Source organism: Sorex araneus, chromosome 2, assembly GCF_027595985.1.
Source record: "Sorex araneus isolate mSorAra2 chromosome 2, mSorAra2.pri, whole genome shotgun sequence".
NCBI classification, from domain to species: Eukaryota; Metazoa; Chordata; class Mammalia; order Eulipotyphla; family Soricidae; genus Sorex; species Sorex araneus.
In genome coordinates, this window is record NC_073303.1 from 197,538,470 (window position 1) to 197,550,282 (window position 11,813).

Below are 11,813 nucleotides of genomic sequence, written 5' to 3' on the forward strand. Positions count from 1 at the left end.
ACACATTTACACACACACACACACACACACACACTCTCTCTCTCTCTCTCTCTCTCTCTCTCTGCAAGTTACAAAAACCAACACCAATGATAGTGAGATGGTATTTTCATTACCCGCCACAAGGGCCATGTTCTAGAAGCTTCTGAGCATAGGAGGGCATCAGACTATGTGTCTGAGCATGTCCTTGAGGCCCCCTGGGCCTCGTGTCCTCTCCTGTAAGGTGGGGCGGTAAGAATACGGCCAGAGATGGGTGGCTTTAGGGGCCATCTAGGTGGCAAGCCAGTGCTTCATGCAAGTGAATGCTGGGGTGGGTCTCCGGGACCCCTGGAACCAGACCAAGCCCGTCCTTAGAGCGAGGGACAAAGGGGAGGAAGCCCCTCCACCAACACCTGTTGAGTGCCAGGAGCAGAAGCAGGTCATGAGTCAGAGGCAATGAGCCTGGGGTCAGGTGATCTCACCCAGGAGCCCAGAAGGAAGGTATTGGGTGGATCTGAAAATGAAAATAAGCCAGTGGGCCCGAGCTGGGGTGGGGAAAGTGTAGGAGAGGGTGAATAGGGTGCAAGGGGGTAGTGGGTACGATTTTTAAAAATGCATTTTTGTTTTCTTGGGGGGAAGATGGAAATAGACCCCCAAGAGGGATTTAAACTTCTCCACCTGGGGCTGGAGCAATAGCACAGCGGGTAGGGCATTTGCCTTTCACGCGGCCGGCACAGGTTTGATTCCCAGCATCCTATAGGGTCCCCTGAGCACCGCCAGGAGTAATTCCTGAGTGCAGAGCCAGGAGTAACCCCTGAGCATCGCTGGGTGTGACCCAAAAAGAAGAAAATAAAAATAAACTTTTCCACCCAAATAAGTCACCCCAAATAATTGTTGGAGACAGGTGTTTTTTTTGTTTTGTTTTGTTTTTTTAGGGTCTCTTGAGTCTTGCTGCCTGTGCAGTAGAATGTTCCAGAAGGAGCACCTAGTCCTGGTTTCAGACCTACCTTCTGGTTCAGTGAGTTGAGCTTCCAAGGCGCCTGGCTGTGCTTGAGGGAACGTCTGCAGTGCCGAGGGTTCAGCCCCCGGCTGGCCCTGTTGCAGGGCAGCGCCTTCCCCCTGTGCCGTCTCTCCGCCCAGCTCTTTTCCTGAGCTCAGTCTGGGTCGGGCCTAGATTTTCCAGCCTCTGCTCGGTAGGCCTGGATGTAGAAACTGAGGCACCCTGACAGCTGGCTGGCCGAGGCTCAGAGAGGCTGAGGGACTCGAGTGACGGCACACAGCAGGCCAGTGGGGTGCTCTGGCACTGCTCTTTGAGTGGTGCCCAGGATACCCCTGGGCTTCCATGCATGGAGCCCGGATGGGGAGACTAGAGCCAGTAGGCAAACACCCCAAGTTTTTGTCAATATGCCAGCACTTCCTAACCAGTTCCGGGCTGCTGCCTTGGCTTGGCTTGGTTTCAAAACACGTGAGCAAGGAAATTGGGGACCCTCCCGGACATACCACCAGCCTGGTACAAGCATCCTGGCACTGCCCATCTCCTTGCTTGGGTAAACTTGGGTGTCTCCCATCTTCCAGATGAAATACCTGTACTGGACAGGAACCTTCTAGAACCCAACTTCTCTTTCCCCTTTTTCCAACTTAGGAAAACTCTTCAGACCCAAGAAAGTGGGAGGGCCAGTAGATGGTTTTTGCAGCTGGTGACATGGATGTGTCACTGTCACATGGCTCTGCTGCAGAGACTTAATTTCTTGCAGCTGAGGAATAACCCCAGCGTTGGAGGTCGGGGGAGGAGGAGGAGGAGGAGGAAGAGGAGGTGGAGGAGGAGGAGGAGGAAGAGGAGGAGGAAGAGGAGGAAGAGGAGGAGGAAGAGGAGGAAGAGGAAGAGGCGGCCCTGGCAGGTGGGAAATGGGAGACATTTGCCCGAAGTGAGAGTTACGTGCCGGCCCCTTATCCGGGGGCTCTGAACGTCTTTGAACTTGGGGAGTGAGGAGTCAACCTGAGGATTTATCGAATACGTCACTAAGGCATGAATAACACCGTGTGGTGGGTAAGGTGCCTGCCTGGGTAACCAGGGTTCACCCCTGGCACCCCTCATGTCTCCCTGAATACCAATAGGAGTGGTGCCCGAGCACAGGGCCAGGAGTCAGCCATGAGCACCGCCCCCTCCAATCTTGAGCCCAGTGGCAATTCTTTCGGATTGTCCACTTAGTCTGCAGAAGCCGGAAGGTCAGGGACACTCGTTCATTCAACGGAGCATTCGTCTTGCTCCTTAGTATGTCCATTCGTCAGCTGGTCATCAGTCACACACAAGGTCAGGGCCACAAAGCTGTGTCTTATGTGAGATCGCAAACCATCTCATCAAAGGGGAGGGCAGTGAGTGCCGCCAGCAAATCACACGAGCCCCAGGCCTGGTCACACCCTCCGTTCCAACCCATTCAAGCCCAGGTTTTTTGAGTCTTGCTGCCTGGGCTGTGGAACATTCCAGAAGGAGCACCTAAGCCTGGTCTCAGACCTACCTTCTGGCTCAATGAGTTGGGCTTCCAAGGACAGACAGAGATCAGAAACCAGGAACTGGTTAATTAATTTATTTATATATTTCAAAGTAAAACAGGTTTTGAGGCAGAGAGAGAGAGAGAGAGAGAGAGAGAGAGAGAGAGAGAGAAAGGGGCAGCTCATGAGGCAGGCTTCCAACTGTGGAGCAATCTTCCTGGCCCTTGTCTCTACTGTCCTTGGGTGTTAGTCTCATATTATGTTACTTTATATTCCACAAATGAGTTGGGAGGCACTTTTCTTCTCCCTTCCCACCCCCCACCGAATTTTTTTTAATAGTAGCCAAATCCAACAATATTGGTGGGAAGAAGGCCGGTGCCACATTACCTGTGATTCTTGGCCCAGTCCTTGGGTCTGATGATTGGGTGCTGGGGCCCATCAGTATGCTCTTCACCAGGGGGTCAGGGGTCAGGCAGTACCAGAAATAGAAATCACAGTCACTATTACTTGAGTTACTTTCCTTGGTTACAGGAAACTATATTAACAAAACTATGAAGCGTAAAGTTTAAAAGAACATCATCTGAGTAATTCAGCTAGTCTTATTTCAGCATCATTAGAATTAAGGTGGGAACATTCAAAAAGAACAAGAGTGGAGTGGAGTGATAGCATAGTGTGTAGGGCGCGTGGCCAACCTGGGTTCAATTCCTCCGTCCCTCTCGGAGAGCCTGCCAAGCTACTGAGAGTATCTCGCCCACACGGCAGAACCTGGCAAGCTCCCTGTGGCGTATTCGATATGCCAAAAACTGTAACAGCAAGTCTCACAATGGAGACGTTACTGGTGCCCACTCGAGCAAATCGATGAACAATGGGATGACAGTGACAGTGATTAAAAAGCAGGTTTTATTTGGAGGTTTTTAGGAAAGGGAAGGAGGGAGAGAAAGTGAGAGAGTCACGCGCTCAAGAGAGAACACAGGCTTCTCCAGAGATGGAGAGAGCCCCTCCCCCACACACACCCCAGAATTAGACAGGAAAGCATGAAAGTCCACGTCTCAAGAGGAGAGACACAGGTGACACATGTGCTCCGCCACGTGGGCACAAGCAGCACGTGGGCTCAGGCAGCATATGCACCACCCAGGTACTGGTTTAACTTCAAGACAGTGACCATCTGGGTCAGAGTGATGGGACAGGGCTCCCGAGCAACCAACCCCAGTGGATCCCTGGCCCTGCACACGGTCCCCAAATACCACCAGGAGTGATCCCTGAGCACAGAGCCAGGAGTCAGCCCTGAGCATCGCCATAGCCCTAGAGCAAACTTTAGGGCTACAAAAAGAAGATAGTGATTGTCTTCTTCCCCCTCCCCTTTTCTCGTCTTCCCATCATTTGGAAAAAGGGATGATGGGGACACGGGGAGGGATGTGTTAGAATGTTTGCACCCATGCAGAAAGATGATTTTGGTCTTCACAGGAAAACACTAAGCTGATGTTCCTTGCTGTTTTCCCCCTTAGCACATTTGTGTCATGGTTATTCAGGGCTCAAATTTCCCTCTGTTGGTGGTGACATCACTCTTGGGCAGATTTCTTTGTGGGGGGGGGGGGAAATAGCCCACCCTGCCCTCGCTCCATCGTGCAAGCCCAGGGCCAGGACTCGGGCTCCTGTGCCCTCCGCAGCTGTGCTCACTGGCGCCCCTCCCCACAAGACCATCTGTTTGAAGCAGAATCACTGACCGTGACCGTGTCATTCAGTGTTCCCCAAAGCTGCCCTCGGAGCACGAGTGATCCAAGGGGGGCAGTAGGAACCTTAAGGGCAGTTGGGGAGGGAGGTTCATTCTGTTTATTCACTTAAAAATGTTAGATTTCAGGGTGAGGGTTGTGCTGGATTGTTTTCTCTTCTGCAAAGACTCAGTCAGGGTGGGAACCTCTGATGTAGCTCACTGTCTCCAGACTTCCCCTCCCTGGCCCATCTCCCCAGTCCAACCATTATTTTCTTTGGTCCAGAGTGTAAGAGAAGCATTTGACCAGGAACGCAGCCAAGGAAATGTGTAGTGCTGCCTTCCCAACCTTATATTTAAATTGTGTATCAGAGCATTCCACTCTACCCATCCATCTATCTGTCCATCTATCCATTCACCCATTCATTCACTCATCCATAATCTGCCCATTGATCCATCTGTCCATCCACCCACCTATGCCTTCATCCACTTATTCCATCTTCATCCACCCATTCCTATCCACTGACCCCTCAATCCATTTGTCCATCTACCCATTCATTCACTCATCCATCACCTGTCCATTAATAGTTATCCTCCTCTCCACCTCTGAATCCATCCACTCATCCAATATTCATCCATCCATCTTCCCATCCCATTCACTCAACCATCATCTGTTCCACTAATCCGTCTATCCACTCACCCACTAAGCATCCATCCACCTGTAAGTATATCTACTCACCACCATCCATGTACCATATGCACATCTATCCATCCATCCATGCATCATCCACACAGTTGTCTATCCACCCACCTACTCATTCACTCACTCATCCATCGTCTACCATTCACCCACTCATCCATCCACTCTCTCATCATCTACCCAAATATCAGCCCACCTTCCCCTCCACCCAGTTATCTATCCATATATTCACCTACTCACCCATTTATTCACTCATCCATCGTCTATCCACCCTTCTGCCCATTCACCCACCCATCTATCTACCATCCATACATCTGTCACCTTTTCATTTATCCATCATCCATCTATCCACCACCAGATTACCCACCCCACCCATCCACCCACTCACTACCCATCAATCTACCTATCTGTCATTTATCCACTACCCATTCACTCATTTATCTATCCACCCATCCAACCATCCATCTCTCATCCATCCATCCATCCATCCATCCAACCATCCATCTCTCATCCATCCAACCAACCATCTCTCTTCCATTCATCTCTCATCCATCCATCCATCCATCCATCCAACTATCTGTCTTCCATCCATCTCTCATCTATCCATCCATCCAACCATCCACCTCTCACCCATCCATCCATCCACCCATTCATTTCTCATCCATCCATCCATCCATCCATCCATCCATCCTCCCATCCATCTCTATCCATCCATTCAACCATCCATCTCTCATTCATCCATCCATCCATCCATCCTCCCATCCATCTCTATCCATCCATTCAACCATTCATCTCTCATTCATCCATCCTTCCATCCATCTCTCATCCATCCAACCAACCATCCATCTCTCATCCATCCACTCAACCATCTCTCTTCCATTCATCTCTCATCCATCCATCCATCCAACTATCTGTCTTCCATCCATCTCTCATCTATCCATCCATCCGACCATCCAACCATCCACCTCTCACCCATCCATCCATCCACCCATTCATCTCTCATCCATCCATCCATCCTCCCATCCATCTCTATATATCCATTCATTCAACCATTCATCTCTCATTCATCCACCTCTCATCCATCCATCCATCCATCCATCCATCCAAACATCCATCCGCTCACCCACTCATCTGTCCACCATCTATTTATTCATCCCCCTCAATCTACACATCCAACCACACATCCATCTATCCATTCATCTATTCATCCACCCACCCATACCTTTATCCATCTACTCCCCCACCCACCCTCCCTCTCATCGAACCACCCACCCATCTCCCTACTCCATATAGACAGCACACATCTCGCCCGTCTATCTCTCCTGCCGTCCTGAGTTTGCCTGTTGCCGCTGGCAGCCCGGAACACACAGTTCCGGCTGTGGGGGCGCTGAGCCTTCAGAGTCCACCTGAATCCCCGGAACAAACAGAGCGTTGGCCTCCTGTGCTTCGGCGGGACAGGCTGTCTGCACCCCTCAGCCTGAGACACCCTAGTTTCAGAATCAGTTAACCCGGCATGGCAGGGGGCAGTGAGGGTGCCGAGCTCACCCCACCCTCTCCACCTGCCTTTGGTCCGCGCACTGGGCTTGCCACATACTGGCAGTTGACACGGCCCCTTAATTATGTCCTCCAAAAAGGAGCCCCCCACACCCCTGAAAGCAGTGGCTTCTTTGGGGAAACATTGGCCCTGGAGAAACCTGGAGGGCCGGAGTCCTTCCCTCCTTGGCCAGCCCTGTGGAGAACCCACCCAGCAGGACGTGGATGTGGATGTGGGGCCCCACTCCTGCCTCCTGGTGAAACAGTCCCTACCTAGTTCACCCCGAGAGACGCTTTAGGTGCCGACTGGCCCCGCTAAGATCTGTTTCCGAGTTTCGAGCCCCCAGAGCCAGCAGGCGGTGGCCGAGCCGAGGGAAGCTGCTTTGTGGGTGGGGAGGGGGGGTCCCCTCTGTAGACCGGCCTCCCCCCTTCTCGCTCTCTCCCCGGTAGCTCGGTAGGTCCCCCGTGTCCCTTGACAGGAGCGTGGGGCTCCGGCCGGCAGCTGAGGCGTCGCGTTTCCGTGCAGGGCGCTGAGGGTCCGCAAGAAGATGTCGGGGGAGAAGATGCCCGTGAAGATGATCGGGGACATCCTCACGGCCCAGCTGCCGCACATGCAGCCCTACATCCGCTTCTGCAGCTGCCAGCTCAACGGGGCCGCCCTCATCCAGCAGAAGACCGACGAGGCCCCCGACTTCAAAGAGTTCGTCAAGGTACCGCACACCGGGGCCCGAAGCCAGCTGCAGGCCAGGGGGCCAGGGGGCACCTCCAGAGGCCTGCAGGGGTGCAGGGGGAACCTCTCCATCTCTCTCTCTGTCTCTATCGCTCATGCTCTGTCTCTCTCACATTCTTTCTATCTCTCTCATGCTGTCTCTCACATTCTCTCACATTCTTTCTCATATTCTCTATCTCTCTCATCTTCTATCTCTCTCTTACATTCTCTATCTCTCCCATGCTCTGTCTCTTTCTCTCTCTCACGTTATCTCTCTGTCTCTATCTCTCATGCTCTGTCTCTCTCACATTCTTTCTATCTCTCTCATGCTGTCTCTCTCACATTCTCTCACATTCTCTGTCTCATATTCTCTATCTCTCTCATCTTCTGTCTCTCTCACATTCTCTATCTCTCTCACGCTCTGTCTCTTTCTCTCTCTCACATTCTCTCTCTGTCTCTATCTCTCATGCTCTGTCTCTCTCACATTCTCTCTCACATTCTCTATCTCTCTCATGCTCTATCTCTTTCTCTCACATTCTCTCTGTCTCTATCTCTCATGCTCTGTCTCTCTCACATTCTCTCTCTCATGCTCTGTCTCTTTCTCACTCTCACATTCTCTCTCATTCTCTCATGTTCTCTCACTCTCACATTCTCTCTTTATCTCTCTCATGCTCTGTCTCTCTTATGCTGTCTCTCTCGTTCGCTATCTCTGACTCTCTCTCCCTTCTTTTCTCCCTCTTTCTCCCCCCTTCCTTCCCTCTTTCTTTCTGTCTCTCTTTTTTAAATTTTCGGGTTACACCTGCCAGTACTCGGGACTGACTCCTGGCTCTGCTCAGGGATCACTCCTGGTGGGCTCCGGGGACTACCAGGGATCAACCCACACGCAAGGCAAGTCCCTACCCATTGTGCTCTCTCTGAACCCCTTTTTTCTTTTCTTCTTTCATTCCCTTCCCCCCTCTCCCCACCCCTCTCTCTCTCTCTTTTGTTTTTGGCCCATACCTGGCAGTGCTCAGGACTTACTCCTGGTGGGCTCAGGACTGTATGGGTTGCTGGGATCGAACTGGAGTTGCTGTAAACAACAAGTGCCCTAGCCGCTGTGCTACTTCTCAGTCTCTCTCCCTCCCTCTCTCTCATGCTCTCTTTCTTTTCCCCTTCCCTCTTTCCTTGTCTCTTTCTTCCTTATCTCTCTTTCTTCCTTTTCTCTCTCCTCCTTTCTCTCCTCCTTCCTTCCTTCCTTCCTTCCTTCCTTCCTTCCATCCTCCTTTCTTTCTTTCTTTCTTTCTTTCTTTTTTTTTTTTTTTTTTTTGCTTTTTGGGTCACACCTGGCGATGCACAGGGGTCACTCCTGGCTCTGCACTCAGGAATTACCCCTGGCCGGCTCAGGGGACCATATGGGATGCTGGGATTTGAACCCGGGTCGGCCGCGTGCAAGGCAAACGCCCTACCCGCTGTGCTATCTCTCCAGCCCCCTTTCTTTCTTTCTTTCTTTCTTTCTTTCTTTCTTTCTTTCTTTCTTTCTTCTTCTTTCTTTCTTTCTTTCTTTCTTTCTTTCTTTCTTTCTTTCTTTCTTTCTTTCTTTCTTTCTTTCTTTCTTTCTTTCTTTCTTCTTCTTCCTTCCTTCCTTCTCTTTCCATCTTCCTCTCTCTATCTATATCTCTTTCTTTCCCTCCCTTCTCTCTCTCCCTCTCTCTCTTCCTGACTGTGCGCAGGGCATACTCCTGGAGGGGTCAGAGCACCATATGGGGGGCTGGAGGATCAGACTTCACCCTGGCATGCCCCCGAGGGGAGAGGGCTTGCTGCAACAGGCCTGAGGGATCCCGGCTATGTGGGGGGTCCTGGTGTCGTGGCTCCCCATGATCCCAGCTAAGGTCTGGGTCCTCCCGAGCTGTCTGGGTCCTCTTGAGCTCAGCCAGGATGAGTCTGTGACCAGCTGGACCCTTGAACTTCAGGGAACTGCTGAGACTGGCCCAGGGCCAGGGGCTGACTGTCCCCCACCCTGGGTGTTGTGTAAGTGACAAGAATATTTGCTGTGAATGCAAGGGTCCTAGCAGGTGTTCAGGCTAGCCCAGCTGCAGGCTTATCTGTTTGTCCTTAGGGATTAGCCATTGTCTCTTAGTCTTCCTGGTCCGGGGCAGGATGTGGAATCTTGAGGAATCAATCATTAACTTCTCCCGGATCAGAAAGACCACTAAGTCAATGATGCTTGGAGGGCTCTCCTGGGATGGGAGATGCGTGCTGAAGGTAGACTATGGACCAAACATGGTGGCCGCTTAGTACTTGTATTGCAAACCATAACACATAGAAGGAGAGAGAGGGTAAGAGGGAATGTGCCTGTCACAGAGGGGGAGAGGGGGAGATGGGAAGATGGGGTGGGGTGGGGGGGAGGGATACTGGGGACATTGGTGATAGAGAATGGGCAGGGGTGGAGGGATGGGTACCTGAACATTATATGACCGGAACGTAATCATACAAGTTTGTAAGCCTGTAACTACATTTCACGGTGATTCATTAAAATAAAAATTAAAAAAAAATTAAAAGAGAGCCCAGGCATTCTCTGGAAGGTTCTATGTCTGGGCTGGGTGCCTCCTGGGTCTGGTCTGAGTTGTGTGCGAGTGAGGAGGGCCCATGTGACGGCCTGGAGCCTGTTCTGGGGTGTCGCTGGTGCCCTCCTACACCCCGCGCCTCTCCTTGCAGAGACTCGCCATGGACCCCCGCTGCAAAGGCATGCCGCTCTCCAGCTTCATCCTGAAGCCCATGCAGCGCGTCACCAGATACCCCCTCATCATCAAGAACGTGAGTACCATCTACACAATGGAATACTATGCAGCTGTGAGAAAAGATGAAGTCATGAAATTTGCATATAGGTGGAGCAACATGCAAAGTATCATGTCAAGTGAAAGAGAGGGACAGACATAGAAAGATCGCACTCATCTGTGGAATATAAAGTAACAGAATGGGAGACTAACACCCAAGAGTAGTGGAGATAAGTACCAAGAGGAGTACTCCACAGCTTGGAAGCTGACCTCCCATGCTAGGTGAAGAAGCAGCTCTGATAGAGAAGGGATCACCAAGCAAAGGGTGCTAGGCGGGCCCACTAGGGATGGGAGATACAGGCTGAAAATAGACTATAGACGGAACATGATGCCTACTTAATACCTCTGCAGCAAACCACAACACCCAAAAAGAGAAAGCGAGCAAATGGGAATGCCCTGCCACAGAGGCAGGGTGGGGTGAAGGGGAAAGGGTGGGGGTGGTGGGAAGGATGTGGGACCATTGGTGGTGGAAAATGGGCACTGGTGGAGGGATGGGAACTTGATCATTGTATGACTGAAACGTAAGCATGAAAACCTGTAAGTCTGTAACTTTGTCTCACGGTGAGCGATAGCACAGCGGTTGGGCGTTTGCCTTTCACGTGGCCGACCCGAGTTCGATTCCTCTGCCCCTCTTGGAGAGCTCGGCAAGCTACTGAGAGTATCGAGCCCGCGCGGCAGAGCCTGGCAAGCTACCGGTGGCATATTGGATATGCCAAAAACAGTAACAATAAGTCTCTCAATGAGAGACGTTACTGGTTCCTGCTCGAACAAATTGATGAGCAACGGGATGACAGTGACAGTATTCCACTGTGTAGATGTACCAATAAAAAAAAAAAAGAACGTGAGTACCACACGCCTGCTGCCCCAGCCCACGTGCCAAGCACACGTGGCGCTGCCTCTCCCCTCTTTGAGGTGTGTGCTTTGGATGGTTGGCGGCTTCTGTGAGACAGAGAGGAGGCCAGAGACCGTCACCTTCTCCCAATCCACCTCTGCCTCCTGGCACCCAGGGTTACCAAGTTCTCACCTTGCAGAAAAGAATTACAGGAGTAGACAAGCGGTGAAGTAAGACAGATTTTATTTGAAGTTTTTTTTTTATGTTTGTTTTTTTGTTTGTTTGTTTGTTTCTTTTTGGGTCATACCCGGCAATGCTCAGGGCTTACTCCTGGCTCTGCACTCAGGAATTACTCCTGGCTGAGCTCGGAGGACCATATGGGATGCTGGGAATTGAACCCGGTCAGCCGTGTGCAAGGCAAATATCCTCCCCGCTGTGCTATCGCTCCAGCCCTGTTTGGAGGTTTTTGAAAGGGAGGAGGGAGAGGGCAGTGGGGGAGAGTAAAGTAATGTGCTCAGGATAGTGTGGACTTCTTCAAAGGCAGAGAAGCCTTGAAGTGGCCTTTAAGACCGGCTTTTACGTGCATATTCTCAGGGTTGCCTTAGTCCAGAGTTTTCTGCTGGAAGTGGGGGGCTTCCATCAGGTGCTGTCACAAAGGAACAGCTTCAAAGTTTCTGGTGAATCTCCTTCAAGTCTTTGCTTGCAGTTCTGTCTCTGCCAAAATCTGTCCCTTCTGTAGGGATCTGGCCTTCTCTGTCTGTTTCTGGTGCCTGGTGAGGCCTCAGTTCCTGTTTTCCCGCGACGTTGACTTTCTTTGCAACTTGGAGGCTATTGATATTATTATTTCCTGGGAAATTCATTGGCATTGCCTTTGGGAGGGGACCTACCTGCCTACATCACTTTCCTGCTTCCGTCTCTAATGCTGGGGGGTGTAGGAGCTCTCTCCGCCCTGGGAGAAGCCCGCCTTCTCTCTCTTGAGAAGCGGAAACTGCTGTGAAGGGAAAGAAACAAACACGAGTTCCCCAAGCACGAGGAATGAGTCAGCACAGCCG

The 11,813-nt window shown here is 51.4% G+C and overlaps 1 protein-coding gene across 4 annotated transcripts in view; it reads left to right on the forward strand.

Moving 5' to 3' along the window:
- The window catches only part of ITSN1 (intersectin 1), a 214,279-nt gene that overhangs the window by 179,634 nt on the left and 22,832 nt on the right, over positions 1–11,813 (forward strand). For all 4 annotated transcript variants that reach the window (XM_055125812.1, XM_055125811.1, XM_055125810.1 and 1 more), the window contains 2 exons: positions 6,934–7,117; positions 9,811–9,909. In XM_055125812.1, the coding sequence (XP_054981787.1) occupies positions 6,934–7,117; positions 9,811–9,909 (283 nt within the window). The remainder of the gene's footprint in view (positions 1–6,933; positions 7,118–9,810; positions 9,910–11,813) is intronic.